Genomic DNA, 23267 nt, shown 5'->3' with positions numbered 1-23267 from the left:
GATAAGACCAAAAGTATTTGATCTTATACATTTCACCCATACTGTATGGTTGTATATGTGTTGTTGTCTGTAATAGTAAGCATAATACTGTTTTGCACAGATAAACTCAGCAGTCACTTTATATTTTCTTTGATCACTTTGTCCACAGCAGCTTGTATTTTCGAGGCATGGATTCAACAAATCGTTCTGGTCCATATTGACACAACAGCATCACAGTTGTTGCTGATTTGTCTGTCAGGATTATCAGACTGAACCCAGATGCAGAAGAGCCCTTCAACAAAGAATTTAATCCAAAAACTGAACAGAAAAGACCCAAAAAACACTTGAATTTAAGCACAAGATTTGACAGCTTGATCTCAACAATAGTCGAAGAACCAGCACAGGACAGCGAACACAACGGCATTAAATATGGGGCATGATTACAAAGGAAGGCAGGTGTGGGGCATAAGAAAAAAAAATGGATAATTTATCAGGAAACAATGGGGTGGGATCAAGACACCAGATGGGAAAGCACATGCCACACAGAAACAAACAATGTTCAATGAAGGCCATGTGCTGTAACAGAAAACACAAAAAAGACAAACACAAAGCACAAAAGACGCAGATCCACACCCAGATAGAAACCATCTTAAATTTGATCTCACGATCATTTCTTAAAAATGCTTACGTGTGATTCATAGAACTAACGCACGCAGAGAAAACGCATTTATCACTTTCTTTCAGATGTGAAATCTGTAAATCGCAAATGATCTTGTCCACAGCTGAGCAGACGATGCCCAATTAACCATCGTTTTTAAAAAAAAGTTACTAGCCAGCACCAGCGTTTTTCATGATTTTCACCAAAGTTTAATGCCTTCCAGAAAATGTTCTTCTTTTAATATAAATAATCATACAATATACCAAATGAAAGAACAGACCCTCTGCTTTAAAAAAAAAAAAAAAAAAAATTATCCTACCTTCAGTGGTTTTTTTGTAATCAGCTTTTGAATATGGGTAGGTTTCTGCAAAAACACCACATTTTGAGCAAAAAGCAGAGATAATTCCATTTTTGTGACGGACTTTTCATAGAGATCCCATTCAGAGCGATCTTTAAAACAGACACGGACATGCAGCCGCTTGCCATAGGGCAATACTTCCGGGTTTAAAAAGTTGCGGAAGGGCGCCACTTGGTGGATAATAGCGGTATTGCGGAAAGACGGAAAATCTCGTCATTGGCGAGGAAGCGTTTTCTCTTAATTGACGAGATATCTCATCAATGGCGGTGAAAGAGTTAATGTCATCAACATATAAAAGAGCGTCTGTCAATGTTTAAATCATATTTTTTGCTTATATTTCCAAAAACCTGCAGCAATTGGACAAGCAAAAGTGCGTACGTCTGCTCCGACCCTGACAGGGCGCTTAGCACTTTTACACGTCAAAAAAAAAACATTTTTATAAATGTGAACGTTTTGCGTAGATTTTTCCATACCCACACTCTACGAACAAATTAAAAAACAGTAACAATTCACTCTATGAATCCCTGAAGGCTACTGGCTTGTCGAGTTTAGCTCCAACCCTTATTATACCCAAATTGTGATTTTAATATTGAAGACCTTTATTATATGTTAGAGAGCACCTTATTGCTAAAAAACAACGCTATTCATGTGTTTGCGTTGTTTATGGTTCAAAAAACACATTATTTTCCACATACCACACATTTTTGTAGCTCCAGATTTCACTCTCTTCCTGAAACGAACTGATTTGAAAAGCTCTGTGTCCCTGATTGGCCAGCTTATCTGTACGTTGTGATTGGTCTGAATACCTCTCATGTCAGCAGGAAACGTGAAGCTCCTTACCATGTTTGAAAGATTCGGTAAGTTCGAAGCAGGAGGAATTGACCTATGGCTAAGCCACGCTCCCAAACGCGATGAGCCAATCACAGTGCGCATAGCTAACCCAATACACTCGGACATTCTGTGCTTACTCATCCACTGAAATGCATTGCAGTTAGTCAGTTTTCATTTGTTTTTATGTTTTTTCTTGTCATTTTAAGTTTAAAATGGTCAAACGGTGTACATGGGGTACATGCAACTCCGATACTACCCGGGAGGCTGGGCGACATTGTGTATTTTTTACCCTTTCCCACATTTCAACCGAGATAACGTTAAGTGTCTTTTCTGGATTAAGTTATGCGGTAGACCACAACACCAACTAAACGTGGAAAAATTAAACAAGGATGTCTACATCTGTTCTAAGCTAAGTCAACAACGTATCTCTAACGTAACGTTAGCCTAACATTAGAAAACATTTACGTTAGCTTCTAGCTGCATTGTACATCATGTCACTTAGCTTCATTAACGTATCTGTAAATAACCGAGATAACAAATGTTATTTATATTAGCAATGTTGTGCTGAATGCGTTTACACTGTGACCTGTACATTTTTGCCTGGAGCTTAAGGTTTTTCATCGACCTTCTCAACAATAAAATTATTAATATAACCCTCCAATGCATAGTTAAGTCCCTTTTGGTGACTTCAAGATGATGTGTAGTCTTTCTATCTCCAAAAATCATCAATTGCCTCCTGTAAAAATGTCTCCAACTGTGACAGCTGCCATAGCGCCTATGAACGAAAGTTGATTGTTTGTCCGAGTGACTGGAGGGGGCGTGGCTTAGGTCAATTATGATAATGTCTTGTCTACATCTCCAATCCCAGGAAGTAAACTGTTGCCTACAATCAAACGTTTGTTGTAGTCCAAAAAAAAAGAGATTTACGTTGGGCACGATCACTTGCGTCATCGTTTACTTTGGGGTATGTAGCTTTGCATATCGTTATCATGTACTACTAATACACACTTACACATCAAAGGAAATGTAAAAACGTGAATCGGACAATAGGTGCTCTTTAATGTTCCAGGTCTTCTGTACTTATTTCTGTGTATGTAAATCTTGCACTGTAATGTGACTACTGCAGTGAAGTGAAATGGTACTGAAATTTTATAGTTTACCATCAACTGAATTTAAATCTGCCTGTCCAAATAAATTACTGAATAGCATGCAAACCAGCAGGCTGCCCTTGAAGATTTGCAGTCGTTCTCAAATTACTCTTGTTTAAAGCCTTCAGTCTTCGACAGGCTGAAATCAAGTTCATTGGGACAGATTTCAGAGTTTTTGTAGCTCTGGCAATAAAATGCTAATTCAACAAAAACAATGTTTTAAGTACCCCCCTAAATTAGCAATGTGGTTGCATAGTTCCTGAAAGCCGTAATGCTATATGCTTGCTTTGGACATGCGAATGCGCCAAGCAGTAGCACAGGATTGCCCATTAAGAAACTTCCTATCCTACGTCTAGACCGAAGTATGTTCTTCTCATACCTGAACTACAGGATGTTTTTATAATCGTGAATGAAGTACAACCGAGGTATCTGTGAGAGCGAGATGGGCAGCACACAGAAGACTGGGTCTTCAACAGTAATGGGTATCACAGGACGAGGCTTGGAAAAGCCATGCAGAAGAGGCAGGGGGCGTTCAAAAGAACGTCTACCGACGGACTGTCAGCTTTATAAGAAGCAGGGGGTTAACCGAGGGATGGTTAAGCAATTAGACGTCATGATAGAAGCAAAACGACAGCTGTAAAAAGTCCATCAATCACCGCGCAAATCACGATTATTACGAGGAAAGGGAAATTATAACAGCGTGGTTCCAAATAAGAAAAATCAATCTTCACGTACCATGCAAAGACACACTTAACTAAAAACACATATGACAGGCCAAGGTACTTTGCGTAACACAAAATCATCCGCATCTTTGTCATTCGAAAGGATTTCAAATGATTTATGTTGTCTGACGGTAGTTGCTTCACTTCATAAATGCTCTAGCTACCTTGCATCCATATCTGTCTATATCAGCATCACTGCATCATTTATCCAACCGCAGAACATGTCAAGTTTGTTTCATAACGTTTCTAAGAAGATGATCGCCAGATAAAACCTCCGCAAAGTGTTTCCACGCAAGATATCGCGATGCATGTTTGTGGTTACTGATTTGACTGTGACCCTTCGTGTGGCTGAAGGCTCCTGGTCCCTTGTCAACAAACAGCAAAACAGATGGTAAGAAAGATAGATGTTGCTTTCCTAAATGCATTTACTTTATTCAAATATATATATATATTTTATACTATTCATATTTTTTATACATTGAATAGTCCTAGTATAAAAACAGACTGCAGTATTGGGGAAATCATACTTCCTAACAAAATTAGAAATCAGTCAAGCTAAGTTTTATAAGCATATCAAGTTCATTTGGCCCCATTTTTATTTGACTTCAACAAATTAATTTTTACAGTAAAGGACCCAGATTAAATTCTGTATCGTCTATTAAACTTGATAGACAGGCCTGGTCCCAAAGTCTGAAGTGCCATTCATGTGATTTATCTCTCCATCATCTTAATATGACTTTAACTGTTTATTTAACAGTGTGGATTTAATGAATCACATTTCAGTTGTGTGCCGTGTACACGGGTTCTCGTTGCAAGATGGGAATAAATTCACTGCTAATAAAACTATAGCCATTATTTTGCTAGGAAAGAAACATTTAGTTTAAAGTCTATAAAGGTTCATCGTGGTTTCCGACTTGCACTGCTGTTACTGGGGCAGTGCCCTTTACTGGGGCAGTGCTCCAGTTGGGGACCATTATGGGTGATTCTCACAAAATCCAGATTTAGAAGGTGTCCAGCATCAGAATTTTTTTAAAGTCCTTGAAGAAATTTTTTTTAAGGTGTAAACTTACTTTAACCATTATTTTTGGAGGATTTAAAAAATATTTCCTATAGAATTATTAAATTGTTTAGATTACCATTATCAAAAATTATCATTACCGCAACATGATATTACATTAAATATATATGCATTTACATCTCATGTTTCGGTAATGAGAACTAAAAAATTGTCTAGGTACTATGACAAAAAATTGCAACTTTTATCTGGAGAGAAAAAAATAAGAACTGCTTACCGGATAGCCATCTTGAGTGTCAGAGTCAATTATGTCCCTTCCAACAATTTTTTTTTTTTTTTTTTTTTTTGAAAATGTTAGTTCATTCAGGGCTGAAAATTGTTGCGGAGGATGAGAAAATTGGTCTTGGACACATTTATATTCCTTATAATTGTCTCTACATTTACCAATGATCACCAAATACCACATGTTTCTTTACTGTTAATGTTTATAGTATAACATGCACTGAAGCTTTTTATTTTTTAGATTTTTTTAATTATAAATATTTCCACGTCAAAGAACCCAAATCCAGTCATGGACACGTTGCGGTAATGAAAATGTTCCCCTTAAATGTGGAAAAAAGCTAAATTGGTTAAGTATGATGTCATTTGAAATCGAAATGTGCAAAATAGTACATGTAGAGATGTTTGGTAACTGTATGGTTCTTATTTTGATACTTTGCATTTACTTTTTTCATCAAAATGTTTCATGACACCTCATAAGTCTAATGTCGCGAGATTCACCCTTAAATGTGTATACAGTCGGAACCAATATGTACCTTTGAGATACTACTATGCATCTTTGAGGTACTAATAATATGCACTCTTTAGTACCAATATGTACCTCTGAGGTACTAATATGAACGTTTTAGGTTTTTTCAAAGGCTACAACCCCAATGACAGCTGGTGGTACATATTTTGACCTTCTTTGTTGACAGTGTGGCCAAAAAATGCTACCTGTCAACCTTTAGTTGATTTACAAATATGACCGTCACATGCACATGAGATTTTATCTCAGCACAGAAGCATTTACAACTTGACTGTGCTGATGTAAAATGTAAGATGCCGATACATTTACCAGCAAAACCTCAAAAAGCATCATTGCAGATCATGCACCGTATCAGACCTCACCAGAAAATAAGATTATTATATTTTTATGTTTTCTCAATACCCGTGATAGTTCAGAAGCTATGAGGCAATATAGGGCCGTGCTATCAGCCAAAGCACACAGGGCCGATTTTTTAAATGTTTTGTACAGTTTTATTACTTTCCTCTGGAAGACAGACCATGAGACACTTTCTGTCATGCACCGAGCTGTCTACTTCTCTTCCTCTCAGACCGATAAGACATCAATCGCGAACTGCGGTTTAGTGTCTGATGTTACAAAATGAGAACATCAACTGCACTTTTTATTAGCTCTGGCAAGACTCACATGCGAAACTGTGGATGATCTCATGTCTTTAATAATGACGCTGTAAACAGAGAACCTGCTATGTCTGGTTTATTAAATGGCTACGTTATAAAGTTTGGCCGCAGCTTCTGCAGTTGAACAAATGGTATGGTACCAACAATTAAAACAGTAAGGAAGTTCAACTTAAGCCAACACAGCGGGTGTTAGGCATACACGTATGTGTTACGTGCTGAAATAATGCTCAATAAAAACGTTTGCCAAAATGAAGCTTTTCTGAAAAGGCACGAGGGTTATAAATTATGTTCAACTGTTCTGGATGTTCGACTTGATCTGTAAAACATATGGTGTCCGTCCACTTCAAAGAAGCTCCTCATTGCAGGAACCAATCAAATAAGGAGCAAAATGACAATGATAATCCCGATGCCAATTGATTTAGCAAGATTCAAAGGTGTCACGCAACCCCTTTCAAACAGACTCTGTTTGATGGTCGTCTACAAGCTGTAGGTTGATTACAAAAGCACTGAACTCTGAGAAAGATAAAGGCCTAAACTGGTAAACCTTCGAGCATTGCACTTATGTTTCAGTTTAATGCGAAACAAAGAGGAAACAGAGTCATCTTGAAACCAAAGATAAAGGGTGAGTTCAAAGCATGTAACCCACATTCATTCTTCTCAGGTTTTTTCATATGTAAATCTATAGACCAGACAGACTGTGGGCATGAGCTCGTGCCGAAGGCGTGAGAATCGAGAGCTGTATTTTTAGGAGTCGTTGACAATTATCTGGTGATGCAAACCGATACCTATATTTAGACACGTTCTTTCATCATCGTTCGGACCAGGACGGTAATCGTTTGTCCAGATGTGGTCTGGACCAAAAGAATGTGATTGTTTAAGGATTTATATATACATGGAAGATAAAAAACGGATAAAAGCTGTCGGTACAGAAGCCAAGACCGCATGCAGTAACTCTTGACTTATAATCACATTAAATGACACAAAATGTAATAGATGTATGAACGCTAAAAAGCAGGAAGGCTGTCATTTAAATTAAAATTAAACATAGCGTTGCTTTTTACCCGATCCCTAACATACAAAGTTAGATTTTACCCAGAAAATAGCGTGACAGTATTTTAAAAGGATATAACCTAGCCAATTTCTATGAATAGTGTACAAAACAAGACCTAAACCTTGGAAAGTTTGTCTCTAATGCTAAAATCATATTTGTGAAAAAAAACTCATTTTTCATTATGAAGTGTTTGATAAAATCCACTGTTCAACATTTTTAAGGCACTTTTTAAAGCTCTTAGGCCACATCCACATGAAGCCAGAACTTCCCTATCCAATCTTCTTTTTGCTCATTCTAAAAAATTATTTATAAACACGGCGTCATTTTAAGAAATGTCTGCATGCACATGAAACCACTGAGACCGACTCAAATTGATGTTGTATACATGCTGCTACAGAGATGCACTAAAACTGGAGATGAAGAGCATGCACATAAACCTTGTTGTTGGCCCTGTCCTAAATGGCACACTCCAGACTTGTACACTTCCACACTTTGATGACTCAAGCCTTACGCCAGATATAGGAAGAGAAGTTGCCTATCAGTGTGAACTCCTCTCTTCCATCGTCTGATTGGTCTGATTGCTCCTTCGCAAGGACTTCTGGGTTGGTAAAGTGCGCAAAGTCTGCGGCGGTAAAGTGCGCAAAGTCTGCGGCAGTGCAGGCTTCGCCGAAGACCGCATCAAAGATGCAAAGGGGGCAATGATGAGCACACTTCAGAGCGTAAAAATGAAAGATGGGACACCCTACAGACATGTAGACCAAGCAAGCATGTGCAATTTAAGGCCACGAGACCGAAAGTCCACATGAAGTGTGCCATTTGCAAATCTTGTTGTTGGCCCTGTCCCAAATGGACTTGTGAACTTATTCACACTTTGATGACATCATGTAGTGCAGACTTTAGCGACCCTTGACGCGAGCCAACGAGGGTGCAACAGAGTCGTAATTGGGACAGACTCGAGTGTTACGCCTGAAATAGGAAGAGAAGTTGCCCATAAGTGTGAACTCCTCCTATCCATCACTTGTTTGCTCTTTCGTAAGGACTTCTGGGTTGGTAAAGTGCGCAAGTCTGCCGCAGTGTGGGCTTCGCCGAAGACTGCATCAAAGGTGTAAAGGGGGCGCTGATGAGCACACTTTAAAGCTTAAAAATGACAGATGGGACACCCTACAGACATGTAGACCAAGCAAGCATGTGCAATTTAATATAAGGTCACGAGACCGAAAGTCCACATGAAATGTGCCATTTGCAAATCTTGTTGTTGGCCCTGTCCCAAATGGCACACTCTGGACTTGTGAACTTATTCAGAGTCCACACTTTGATGACATCATGTAATGCAGACTTTAGGGACCCTTGACATGAGCCCACGAGGGTGCACCAGAGTCGTAATTGGGACAGACTCGAAGGTCGTGCTGGAAATAGGAAGAGAAGTTGCCCATAAGTGTGAACTCCTCCCATCCATTGCCTGTTTGCTCTTTCGTAAGGACTTCTGGGTTGGTAAAGTGCGCAAGTCTGCTGCAGTGTGGGCTTCACCGAAGACTGCATCAAAGGTGTAAAGGGGGCGCTGATGAGCACACTTCAAAGCGTAAAAATGACAAATGGGACACCCTACGGACTCGTAGACTAAGCGAGCATGCGCAATTTAAGGCCATGAGATCGAAAGTCCACATGAAGTCCGCCATTTGGGACAGGGCCCATGTTGTTGGCCCTATCCCAAATGGCACACTCTGGACTTGTGGACTTCCTCAGAGTCCACACTTTGATGACATCTTGTAGTGCAGACTTTAGGGACCCTTGACTCAAGTTCACGAGGGTGCAACAGAGTCGTATTTTGGGACAGACTCGAGGGTCATCCGTCATCTGATTGCTTTTTTGCAAGGATTTCTGGGTTGATAAAGTATGTGGAGCCTGCAGCAGTGCTGGCTTCGCCGAAGACCGCATCAAGGGTGCAAAGACACCTTACGGACTCGTAGACTAAGCGAGCACACACAATTTAAGGCCACAAGACCGAAAGTCAACATGAAGTGCGCCATTTGGGACAGGGCCGTTGTCCATAATCATTTGTTGCTCACCATATTTTCAAAAGAAGCAGAAGAGTTTGGTTTAGTAGCTGATGGGCTCACTTCCTTCTGCAGCACAAACACAAGAATGTAGTCTGCCATTGTTGTTGTTGTTGTTACGTGACATAGCAGTGTCTAACTAAGGTCGAGATGTGGGTTGATGACATCATCGTATTACAAAATATACAGATTGGCTGTACACACAAAACCGCAAGACTGTCATGTTCAGATTTATCCACTCTAGGACCCAAAAAAAAAAGCATTTTCAGGCTCCCAAAACGTCGGATCTGTCTGGACAAAATGGCAATATGAAACAAAAATTTTATGTATACTGCTTAACGAGTCTACATGTGGACGGGCTCTTAAGCACCTGGCTGGGTTCACCTCCGACCTCAGAGATTTTGTTTTTGGAGGCGTACAGTATAAATGGGTACTTTGAGAAACAGGTATTCAATGTATTTGTGAATAAATCAAAAGGAATGAGATAAACAAAGAAGAATGGATCGTTTGGTATTGTTGGGGGCGGTTGGAGGAGTCGAGCAGAGCAGACAGTCTGTGTTGGTCATTAGTAGAAAAAGAAGATAGAGAAAACAGCCTTTAGTGGACAGTCCTCAAAGTCTGTGGTTATGGGAAGAACACAATGTGCTTCAAATCCACAGCAAAGATCTTCGATTACTTTTTATTATTGTCATGTTGGGCAAACACATGGCACTTAAAATTATGCACTTGTACTTTCATCCAACCTGACTTGCATTCAAGGTATAATCATTTTTATTATCATGTGTGCTTTCTGGGAAGTGAACCAATGACATTTTGCAATAAAAACACGTTGCTCTACACAATGAAGCAAGAAGCAAAATATAAATCCTAGGGAATATACTTGAACATAGAGATAATAACACTCCATGTTTGATGTAACGCAAAAAGACATTTAAAAGGTTTGTAGAAATACTATAAAAATGCTGAAATAAAAAAATATGAATTCAATGGTTCGACAGTACTAAACATAGAAATCACCCAAAAACCTGTTGTGAACAAAGCTATAGTTTTTGGTCTTGCTATTTCTTTAAACAGATAGACCGGAACCCAATTCATTGCACTTATTTCTTAGTTTGATGCTCAGTATTTGAACTATTTTATTTTAGTTCCCCTTTGTTACATCATTAAATGATGTCATCATTAACCCTTTCCATTAGGTCAAAAAGTGATAGTTCACCAAAAAATTAAAGTTCTGTCATTTCCTTGCCCTCAAGTTGTTCCAAACCTGTATATGAAGAAAGATGTTTTGAAGAATATTTGTAACCAAACAGATCTGGGGCCCCATTTACTTCCATTGTATTGTTTGTCCCTCACATATGCTTTTTTACAATCATCTTTAAAATTTCTTCCGCTGTGTACAAAGAAATTTATATAGATTTAAAACAACTTGAGGGTAAGTATGATGACAGAATTTACATTTTTTGGGGGTGAACTATCTCTTTAGAATACATTGAGAATGGAGCTCTAACGTAAATGTAGAATGAATAAGTAAAATTATCTGGATTTGGGAAAATACTCAAATCTTCACCCTAACACTAACCAGCACTAACCAGAATTCAATTTCATGCTGGCCTAAGCTGATCTTTTCATCTGTGAACTTAAAGGGCTAGTTTGGCCAAAAATGATATTAAACCCATGATTTACTCATCACCAAGCTGTCCGAGTTGCATATGTCCATCGTTTTTCAGACAAACACATTTTCGGATATTTTAGAAAATGTTTTAGATCTTTCAGTTGATTAAATGTAATGTTACGGGGTCCACGACCTTCAAGTCCAAAAAAAGTGCATCCATCCTTCACAAATGAAATCCAAACGGCTCCAGGATGATAAACTAAGGTCTTCTGAGGGTAATCCGCATGGTGTTGTTGTAGAAATATCCATATTTAAAACTTCATAACGAAAATAAATACCTTCCGGTAGCGCCGCCATCTTAGACTCCTCTGTATTCAGGAGAGTATTAGCGTAGTGTACGCACTTTTCTTAGTGACGTATGACAAATTCGGAGGGCGGGGGCACAGAGCAGCAGCAGAGTAGCCTCCGTAGGCTGCGTAAGATCTCATCCTGAATGCGGACGCGACTAAGATGGCGGCGCTACGGGAAGGTATTTATTTTCGTTAATAAAGTTTTAAATATGGATATTTCTACAACAACACTGCACGGATTAACCTCAGAAGACCTTTGTTTAGCATCCTGGAGCCGTTTGGATTTAATTTGTGAAGGATGAACGCACTTTTTTTGGACTTGAAGATCGTGGACCCCGTAACATTACATTTAATCAACTGAAAGATCTAAAACATTTTCTAAAATATCAGAAAATGTGTTTGTCTGAAAAACTATGGACATATGCAACTCGGACAGCTTGGGGGTGAGTAAATCATGGTTCAATATCATTTTTGGCCAAACTATCCCTTTAAATTAAAACTTAAATACATTTAAATTAACTAATAATACGTTCCAAAAATGCTGTGTTGTTTTAAACAGTTGGGTGAATTATGGACAAACCCAACCATTGGTTTAAATTAATTAAATTTTGTCCATGTGTTATTCAGCAGTTGGGTTTGTCCATATTTTACCCAAACATGTGTTAAAAACAACCCAACATTTTTTGGACATAAGCTCAGGAATTGTGGCCTAATCCAATGAAACAACATTGCGGCTAGACATTCGTCTGACAGGCCTTGACCAGCTGTAAGTGCATCTGTATTCGGTTTCAAGAGGATGATTTTAGATCATTTCAGCACGTCAAATCTTTGGCAACAATAGCAACTCTTGTCCAAATGGTAGTACAATGGAGAATCCATTATTTAATATTGCTCTTAAGAGACCTAATGCCACAGAACTATATAACTGTTTACATAAAGCAACCGAGACTGAGTAATGGTATGTATTTGCACTCATTTCTTTGGATGTATTACAGTATATACGTTTCTCATTTTTAGCGTGAATCAGTACTTAAGTACAGTTTGTCATGATAAGCTCTTGATCCTTCATACCTCAGATGTTAAGAATTGGCTGGATCTCCACAGCTTTCAAAGGCTGGAGTCAGTCCACGATGTTGGTTGATGTATTCAAAATGCACAACGACATGGCCTGATGGATACACACGCCCAGCATGGTACTGTAGTAACCTGTAGTGAAAACATATGATGAGAAACTATCAAAATTGAAATATACGCATCTGTGAATCTGGACCAATGTGGGCTTAAATGGGCCATGGCATGAAAATCTGACTTTTTCCATGTTTAAGTGCTATAATTGGGTCCCAAGTGCTTCTATCAACCTAGAAAATGTGAGAAAGATCAACCCAGTAACTTAGTTTTGGTAAACCATTCTCTACAAGCACATTAAAAAATTGGTTGTTGAAATTTGGCTCTCTTTATGATGTCATAAGGAGCTCTTATGCTGCATTTACACCAGCCGCTGTAGAGGCATCAAGCGAGAGTGATTTCAATGTTAAGTCAATGTAAAAACGCGTTGACGCACGTGCGCGGATGAGGCGTTTGACGCGGCAGACGCAATTCCGCCTCATTCGCGCATCTAGTTTGGCGCAAAATGAGTGTATGGTGCGGTACGCACGAATGGTGCTTTTTGTGCATTTTAAGTTTTCGCCAATTTGCGGCTGGCGAATTTTCGTGCCGCGTTAACCAATCAGGAGCCTGCTTGCTGGCAGCCTCGCCCGGAGTCACTCATTCAGCATGAAGGCTTGATATTGTCCGTGAGCAGTCACCCGGAGCTATACGACACAAGTTCTTATTTCTATAGAATCACAAATAAAAAGGACCTTGCTTGGAAGAGGGTGAGGACATTGGGCAACCTGTTAAGGTGACTAAATACAAACCGGTAACTCTCTCGATAAATGCACAATCAACATCAGCCATCCTGCAAACAGACAACCGCTCTTTCTTGTGGGTTTAGATCTAATGTTGATAAAATGCATGAAAGCCTTTTATGATTTAAAGTTAAAAACAGATTTGTGTATTCTCTTATGTGTTTTTTATATAAAGTTATAATGAAAACACCGGTTACCTTATATACAAAATTATCCTTTAGTACTGATATACATCATTATTCAACAAGGCATGCGATAGAGGGTAGTTTTATTTTGCCTATAGTGAAGACTGAATCAATTCGACGTTCAGTTAGGTACAGAGCTATGTGTGAATGGAATTCTCTCCCAAATGCTATGAAACAACAAAATACTTATCATGGGTTTAAAATATCATCTAAGAAATATTATCTTCAAAAACAATTCAAGATTTAATATTAATTGGAAAGATTTTGGTAGACCGTAGAGGTCACTTGTTATTTAATTTTTGATTTAGATCTATTCGGAGTTTTATTTTCATTTTTATTTTTGTTGTGTCAAATGTTTATTTTAAATGTGAGTAATGTGAAGTGATGTGTGTAATGTATATATGTAATTATGTGAAGTAGTAAATGTATTGTCACACGAAAAGTTTATAGGACCCCAGGAAGAATAGCTTTTAGCTTATGCTGAAGCTAATGGGGATCCAAATAAAAACAAACAAACAAACAAAAGCATAGCACTTGCCCCTCCCACAAGAAGCGTATTTTACCTCTGACGTGCGTCAGATGCTTGCTTTTTCTGCGCGTCTACTTCGCTCTAGACGCGCGAATGCATTCAAACTGTTCAAGCGGCAAAGTGCAGAGAGAAAGAGAGAGAGAAAGAAAATAATTCACAGCACAATTGAGTTTCAATTGCAACAAACCACCATCATTGTAATCATCCGCTCATTTGCATTTTAAAGGACACACCCAAAACGGCACATTTTTGCACACACCTACAAAGCGTCAATTTTAACATGTTATAATAAGTTATCTATATGGTATTTTGAGCTAAAACTTCACATATGTGCTCTGGGGACACCAAAGTTTTATTTGACATTTAAAAAAAGTCTTGTGACATGGCCCCTTTAAGTCACATCTGCTTATGCTAGCATGATGGAAAGCTGTCAGAAATGCTGCCAGGCCTCAAAAACTGTTGCTGCAATTTAGTTTTACTCTCCCGATGTCGTCGGTGTGGATTACTTAGTACAGAAAATTTCAGGTAAATGATAATTTAGCCGCCGACCGCTTCGGTACAAATCATTTCTTGTAATATATTCTCAAAATGTACGACTTTATATTAAAGGAGAAAATGGAGGGGAACAGAAATTCCCCTCCAAAGTCATTTATGGTCATTAGTTCTGCTTTTCCATAGTCTAGAGCTGCTGAAAAATTATTGAACAGCTAAGGCTGCCAAAGTTAACACGTGTTAACCCAACGTTAACTCTTGAGATTTATTCAATATATTTACTGGTGTCAGACTTTTTAGCGAGTTAACACGTACACTTTAGATTGTGCTAACGTTAAAAAGAATACAACCAGAGGACATCATAAGTACCAAAATATATGTTGCTGATTAACAGTTTCTCATCAAAACAGAAGGCATCACATCAGACGAAGAAGAAAACCACAAACGTCAGCAAATGCACAACCTTAGATGAGTCATCATTAGTAGCTATCTGACCTAAAAAGTGCACTTATGGTAATATAAAAATGTTAAGCGTAATAAAACTAATAACATTAGTTTTAACCCCTAAACGACCAAAGAACTTTGTACACTTGACATTTTTTAAGTTGACATTGTTTGTTCACAAAATTAATATAAATGCGTAAATCAGTCATATTAGGGCTTTAAAACTCGATCTGGCTTCATGCATTATCTCAATTCATCACCAGCAACCTCAGATGCAGTTTTATCAGCATATCCTGTAATTAAGATGTAGATATAGCTCTGAGAAAACTTCCTGTCCTATAATCAGTATCGCATTCAAACCTAAACTGTCTGTAGGTGATGTGTGACTAAAAGTTGTAAAAAAAAGCTGAATCTGATCTGAAACCTGACTGTTTAGTAAACAAGGGTTGTATGATTCTGTAACATTTTTTTATTTATTTAAAGTAAAACGGCCTAAATTTGAGCTAAACTTGGCGTAACTCTCTTGTAAGTGGATCCAATATATTTCAAGGCATGTTTCACACCCAAAAGAGTTGGAGCGCCATTAGTGTCTGTCACTTATTCACAAGCTGGCTGTAAGTCATTTATCATTCCCGTCATTTTAGGTGTTTAACAGCGCTCCACTTTTAAACCTCTTAAAGCAGGCGAGATCGAGATAAGTTGCAGTGTCTGGCTAAACACGTTTTTCATCACATGTCTCTGGGGTTTAGCGTGATAAGCTGTGGCTTCATGCAGGCTTAAAATTAACAGAGTGGAGAAAAAACCAGACACAAGCCGTAGCCGAAGATTTATCGGCCTGCCTGACTTTAGCAGAGAAAGACGTGTTTTAACATCTGTCTAAGGGCTTAGAAAAATGAGCTTGGCACGACGGCTGGAATCAAATGAAGTGAAATAAACTGCGCTGTCGCTCTCAATTAACAGTAAACCATGTAATAAACAATAAACGGCTATTTTGATTGACACAGCTCTTGTTTGCAGGTTTACCTTGTGCTCAGTCCAGGGCCTAGAGCGACTTTTTTGTTTTAACTGGGATCTGCTTAGTTTGGGATTATTGGAATATTGAGTAAATATTTGCAAAACATTCCATTTCTTTTTTTCTATTTTCACCGACTTTAACGGTGACCCTGTTACCTTTGAATACAAATGTTGATGTAAAACATCAGAAGCAACTTTTTTGTACACAAATCTCCTAAAATGGCTCATAAAGGACCAAGAGTTCACCCAGAGGAGAGTTCTCCAATGTTTCTCCTAAAATTGCTTAAAGGGTATCTATTTCATTGCTTAAAACAATGTTATTTTGTGTATTTGGTATAATACAATGTGTTTGCTTGGTTTATGGTTAAAAAACACATTAATTTCCACATACTGTACATTATTATGCTCCATTAATCTCTGCCTTCCTCAAACGCATGGATTTTGTACAAAGCTCCTCCGAATGGCCAGACATTGTGATTGGCCTTAAAGGGATAGTTCACCCAAAAATGAATATTCTGTCACCATTTACTCAGTCTCATGTTGTTACAAACTCGCATCAATTTCTTTGTTCTGATAAACATGAAGGAAGATATTTTGAGAAATGTTTGTAACCAAACCGTTTGTCAAAATATCTCCACGAACGGTTTGGTTACAAACATTTCTCAAAATATCTTCCTTTGTGTTCATCAGAACAAAGAAATGTATACAGGTTTGTAACAACATGAGAGTGAGTGAACGATGACAGAATTTTCATTTTTGGCTGAACTATCCCTTTAAAGGTGCAATTTGTAAGATATTTGCAGTAAAATGTCCAAAAACCACTACGCCAGTGTTATATATTTTGTCAAGCTGATTACTATCAATATCTGTAATGTTTTCAACTACTTGTAAATCGTGAGAAAATTTCTATTCAAAACATTGACACGGGGCAGTGTAGTCTCCTGTCAATGACGTTAATATCAATGTGACCCTTTGTCACCGCCTTTACTGACGTAAAAACGACGAGTTCGAAAAAACAAAGCTGCAAGGAAGCGACTGGAGCAAAAATTTAGTGTAAATAAACGAATATTTTCACTTTTTACACATTTTAATTGCATTTCTAGCGAGAAATTAGTATTGTAGTTTTCAAATATGTGACTATCACAAAGGCGCTCTCTGTTTATATGAATTGCATCTGAAAGCCTTTCTCTGAGCTGCCTTCATGCCTCCGAAGTCATTTCCTCATGAGGCAGCGGGGCAACGAGTCACTGCCTTGAGTTTTCAGACGCAGCCAGTGTCGTGGACAAATGCGGAACTATGCGTTAGCGCCTATCGGGCTACACGCTTGCTTATGGATTTATGGATTATGGACTTATCTTTACCGTCTGCCGCTGGTTGTGTCAGCAAAGACAGCGTACAGGCCAACCAAACGACCCAAGAAGAGTTTGGAACAAAACGAGAGAGGATCAATTTGGTGTTGCATTATCTGGATGGAGAGAGCTTCGCGACAACATTTAACTAGACAGAGATTCTGATCCTGCTTTTGTTTAACGCGATGGGTGAGTTGCTATTATATTGATCACAACATTAGTGTGTAGATTAGGGTGACCATACGTGCCATTCTTCCCGGACGCATCCCGTCCAGGATTTCGGTGCGTCTTCTGGAAGTCGTATTTGTTGACCGCATACGCCATTCAGTTAAAAACATAAGATATACAATCGTAGTTTCAATCTTACCTTAAAATGTAACGGTTGCTTTTCTGTAATAATAATAATAATCCTCTATGACGTATGCAGTCGACAAATACGACTTCCATAAGACGAACACAAAATCCTGGACGGGATGCGTCCGGGAAGAATGGCACGTATGGTCACCCTAGTGTAGATTGTAATCAGCGCGTCTTCCCGCGGACGATATGCACATTAAGATTTGTACAGCAATATAAATGGTCATTTTAAGACACTTCACATTAAGATTTGTACTGTCAATACATTATGTGAAAAATCATTGTAGAATGTAAGTTGAAAACTTAATTCTGTGCTGTGTTAACCATCGAATTTGGACTAATACTGTAATATCTATGACAAAAAATTTTGTTTTGAACATCACATATAAACTTACATTCTGAAATAAATGATGTCATTAAACACAAAATTTCTAAGACTTGATTACCTTATCAGTCAACGTGATTTCTCGTTCGCGTCTGATTGATGGCCATCAGCGGTTGAGTTAAAGACTACAAATCCCATAATTCCACGCTGCTTCAGAGCGTCATTAAACAACGTCATTGTTATTGATTTGATCTGGCGCCATCTAGCGGCGCAGATAATACAAATTGCATCTTTAAGGGATATTTCATATTTGTAATGAAGCAGGAAACAGAAGCACCATTGACTTCCATAGTAGGAAAAAAATACTACTATGGAAGTCAATGGTGCCCAAAATAGTTTGGTTACAAACAATGCTCAAAATATTTTCCTTTGTGTTCAGAAGAGCAAAGAAATGTATGCAGGTTTGTAACAACATGAGGGTGAGTATTTTAAATGTGTAGCGGAGGTTTTTCTCGAATTTTAGAAAAGAACCGCCTTCTCCACTTTTAAAAAAAATGCAATTGCGCTACACTCCTGATTGACAACTGGGAGGACCAATAGTCTTGATGATCCACCCGGAAAAAGAAAATCCTCCGCAATACCTTTCATTTTTGGGTGAACTATCCCATTATAATACACTGAGTATGGAGCTCTAACCTAAATTGCATAAGTAAAATTATCTGGATTTGGGTAAATTTGATTTAAAAAATCAAGTCAATACTCAAATCTTTAATAATAATGACTTTTGATTGCAGACTTGGCAATCCACGCTCAGTTTGTGAAAATATTGAAATCTCATCTGAAGCAGACATCTGACATTTGAGATTTCTGGCTCTTCTTTTACAAGAAATATCTGAGACGCAGGAGACTTAAAGGGGACATTTCACAAGACTTTGTGAAAGATGTCAAATAAATCTTTGGTGTCCCCAGAGTACATATGTGAAGTTCTAGCTCAAAATACCATATAGATAATTTATTATAAGATGTTAAAATTGCCTCTTTTTAGGTGTGAGTAAAACTGTGCCGTTTTTGGGTGTGTCCTATAAAATGCAAATGAGCTGATCTCTGCACTAAATGGCAGTGCTGTGGTTGGATAGTGCAGATTAAGAGGTGGTTTATCCCCCTCTGACATCACAAGGGGAGCCACATTTCAATTACCTATTTTTTAACCTATTTGCAGAGATTGGTTTACCAAAACTAAGTTACTGGGTTGATCTTTCTCACATTTTCTAGGCTGATAAAAGCACTGTCCAATTATACCTGGAAAGTCACATTTTCATGATATGCCCCCTTTAAGCAAAAGTTTTAGCTATAAAAAAAGATTTAAAAAGAGTTTAAATTGTAATTTTTCTTTCTTATGGGCAGAGTATCGCCCAAACCGGAAATTAGACTTTTAATCTTTTCTCAAGTTATTTGTTTTTGCATTTAAATTCTATTTGTGTAACCTCCTCCAAACACCACAAACACAGCTACGTGCACATTTGCTGACTGCAAAGGTTTTCGTGGAAGGACCAGAGAAACAATCATGAATTATGCATGCAGAGATGAAAGATTTGGTCCATATGAAATAGGCCACCCTGGGGAAACTCCTCCCTGTGAAGAAGACCTCTTAAAACCCTTATTGTCGATGCCGGATCAGTCTAGTTTGTGCTGGTTATAAATGTTTGTCTGGTGCAGATCTTCTCGGTCGATAAGGAGAGTTAGACTAAACGTCAAATAAACACCGAGTGCAAAACAAGCAAAACTGTATCTGGAAATGATTAAAAGTGAAGAAAGGATGGACCAGGGATCTACTGATCATTTCAGCAGACACCGAGGTAGAGAAACGGGTCAGCAGAGGCATGAATATCCTCTCCCTTAAGTACATTTATCAAGATCCACACTTCGTTCTTTCTCCGGGGTCATTTTCACACTGACGCCCTGTCAATATCTTCCAGCTAAAGCCCTGCAGCTGTGCCTCATCATTCATTCATGCCTGATGGGGTACAAAAAGTTGGCATGGTTTGAGGCTCATAATATACAAGTCTGATTTGTGCAGTGTTTGTGTACTGTATGATGCTATCGTAATAACCACAATGTTCTCCCAAAAGAATGATGGATCAATTTGTGACCAAATCTTAAATTTCTCTGCATCCAGAACCCAGGTTTGGCATTGTAAGGGTATCGAGAGGTTTATACTCACAAACAGGATGCTAACTTCTGCATAAACACACTTGCACCGAGGTTGAACCCTAATCAGACGGTTTTTAGAGATACGAACGAGTGCAAAGCAGTAAAAACAAATGTTTAAAGTTTGTCTTTGTTTCCTGTGGAATTCCCCCAGCATCTTGCTCATGTCTGGATGCGAAAACAAATGGCAGCATAGGAGAATGAATATCACTATAATTTTCCAGCACCTCAGGGATTTCCTGGAATTCATGGAGAAGAGAAGTGTTTTAGAAAATCATTTTTAAGTTTTTCGATCAATCTTAGTCGCAGGGCAGCCACACTAATTGCAAATGAGAAATTTTGGAGGGAAGGAAAAAATCATGCTGTTGAATGACTTTGGTTTGTGTAGTACTTCATCTGGTCTCAGAACAGTGTAAATGAAAACCATCTTTTTGGAGAGCAGATCCTCGAGGCTGGGTTACTAAGTTACATATTTCAAAGGGTAGCTAATAGTGAAACATATTTTTTTAGGTTTTAATCATCAATAGTAATAAAATATGTATAAGTAAGTTGGATCAATTTAAAACATTACTTCAATTGGTAACGCATAAAATCTGAAGTTTTTTCAACTTATGCTTTGTGTACACCTAAAGACTTTGAAAAGATTTAGAAAAGACTCTATAAGATTATCAGCTCACATCTAAAGACTTCGGTTCACAGTTTTTAGTCTCAGACTAAAAGATTTTACAAACACTGAATCTTGTAGTGACACTATTTACAAGACTACAACAAGATTATTTTAGCTTTTTATTACCACCAAATTCCTTCCATCATGCTCAGCAGTGTATAATAAAATATATATAATATATATATATATATAATATATAGTGTATAGTGTAAAATGTAGGAGAAGCAGCTACAGTTAGCTACTGTGGCTTTTGCCATTGCAGTCATTTGCAGTGAAAGAAAAAAGAAGTGAGGGCCTTGTCACCACTCCCACTTAGAGGTCTCAGCAAACTGTGTCCTGAGAGACATGCTGCGTGTTTTAACCTCAGCAAATGGAACATAGGCTACATAGGGTAGCATTAGTTACATTTTCATGTTACATTAGTTACAGTTTGTGCAAAGCTAGATTTTCTCTTTTTCATTCAGTCTTTCATTCGTGTCAGGAATTGGGGAACACAAAACACGAACCCAGATGCGGACGTAACAAAAAAGGAATTTATTAAACAGACGGGGTAAAAACAAGAAAACAAAACCCACGAGGGGGCAAAACAAGACTGGGAAAACACGACACTAAACTAACACTAAACTTTAACAACACTAACAATAAACTTCTCAAAACAGAAAACAGGCAATGACAAAATCTAAACTTAATACTCACAGGAACCAACAGGATACGACAAGGCATGAAACAAGACGAACGTGCACTAGACAACAAACACAAGGACTCTTAAATAGGGAGAAAGTAAATTACATACAGCTGAAAATAATCACGAGTAAGGGATCGGGGAAAAAGTGACGAGACCCGGGAAATGCGTGGTCGAAATAAACCAATACTACAACCACACACTTCCCACATAGAACATATGTACTGTCAGAACCCTGCCATGCTAAACTAGACTAAAATACCAACAGGATCCGGCAGGATTCTGACAGTACGCCCCCCTCCAAAAGGCGGCTACTAGACGCCTTCGAAGGGGGAACACTAAACACGGGACAAGACGGACTGCATACATGACATGAACCATGAAAACATAACAAATAACATTAGGGGCAAACAAGACATAACAATGACTGGATTGGGATGGGACAATAAAAATAATAAACAAGGGAGGGGGGGTGGGGGAACACAAAAGTTCATAGGGGGTGGTCCAGGGTGGGAGGGTGGGGAAAGAGTCTGGGTGGACTTCGGGAGAGTCCCGGGATGACCATGGCCAAAAATGGCAAAGTCTGGCTGGGGTGGCGCTGACTGCGCCCACGGCTGGGGTTGCGCTGGCTGCGCCCACGGCTGGGGTTGCGCTGGCTGCGCCCACGGCTGGGGTTGCGCTGGCTGCGCCCACGGCTGGGGTTGCGCTGGCTGCGCACACGGCTGGGGTTGCGCTGGCTGCGCACACGGCTGGGGTTGCGCTGGCTGCGCACAAGGCTGGGGTTGCGCTGGCTGCGCACAAGGCTGGGGTTGCGCTGGCTGCGCACAAGGCTGGGGTTGCGCTGGCTGCGCACAAGGCTGGGACTGCGCTGGCGGCGCACATGGCTGGGGCTGCGCTGGCGTCTGCGTCGAAGCCTCTGGACGTTCTGGACGCTCTAGCGGCTGCGTCGACGGCTCTGGGCGCTCTGGACGCTGTAGCGGCTGCGTCGACGGCTCTGGGCGCTCTGGACGCTCTGGCGGCTGCGTCGACGGCTCTGGGCGCTCTGGACGCTCTGGCGGCTGCGTCGACGGCTCTGGGCGCTCTGGACGCTCTGGCGGCTGCGTCGACGGCTCTGGGCGCTCTAGACGCTCTGGCGGCTGCGTCGACGGCTCTGGGCGCTCTAGACGCTCTGGCGGCTGCGTCGACGGCTCTGGGCGCTCTAGACGCTCTGGCGGCTGCGTCGACGGCTCTGGGCGCTCTAGACGCTCTGGCGGCTGCGTCGACGGCTCTGGGCGCTCTAGACGCTCTGGCGGCTGGGTCGGATCCCCCTTCCTCCTGTTCTTCCTTCGAGGTCGCGGAGCAGATAGAGGATGTGGTGGTGCTCTTAAGTCGGAGGAGGACCCCCCAGACGAAGACTCCCAGGAGATCCTCCTCTCACGCTTCCCTCGAAGGGACGGAGGCGGGGAGCGGCTCTCTGGAGCCAGAGGAGAGAGTTCAGGGTCGCCGAACCCCCACATCCCGACGGTCCTTCCCTCCCGGATGGGCGGGAGTCGATGGGGTTCGGCGGTTCGGGTCGGGTTCCACCTGACGTTGGCCACGGGTCCGCATACGAGCGGGTCATAAGACTCGTAACCCGACTCGTATGCGGGGCGGCAACCCTTTCCCCGTCTCGCCAGGCGAGTACCGGTGTACATGTCCGCTGGGTTCTTTTCTGGCACGTTCGTTCTGTCAGGAATTGGGGAACACAAAACACGAACCCAGATGCGGACGTAACAAAAAAGGAATTTATTAAACAGACGGGGTAAAAACAAGAAAACAAAACCCACGAGGGGGCAAAACAAGACTGGGAAAACACGACACTAAACTAACACTAAACTTTAACAACACTAA

At 39.9% G+C, this 23267-nt stretch overlaps 1 protein-coding gene across 1 annotated transcript; it reads right to left on the bottom strand.

Moving 5' to 3' along the window:
• Positions 1-133: 133 nt before the first annotated feature.
• LOC141281644 (uncharacterized) lies at positions 134-23267 on the bottom strand. The gene is made up of 2 exons (XM_073813646.1): positions 21881-23267; positions 134-271 (listed from the first exon to the last, which is right to left on the bottom strand). Exons 1-2 carry the CDS (start codon positions 23069-23071, stop codon positions 134-136), a joined length of 1329 nt encoding a protein of 442 aa, XP_073669747.1. The 5' UTR covers positions 23072-23267.

Source organism: Paramisgurnus dabryanus, chromosome 24, assembly GCF_030506205.2.
Source record: "Paramisgurnus dabryanus chromosome 24, PD_genome_1.1, whole genome shotgun sequence".
Classification (NCBI taxonomy): domain Eukaryota; kingdom Metazoa; phylum Chordata; class Actinopteri; order Cypriniformes; family Cobitidae; genus Paramisgurnus; species Paramisgurnus dabryanus.
This window is presented reverse-complemented; position numbering and strand designations above follow the sequence as displayed.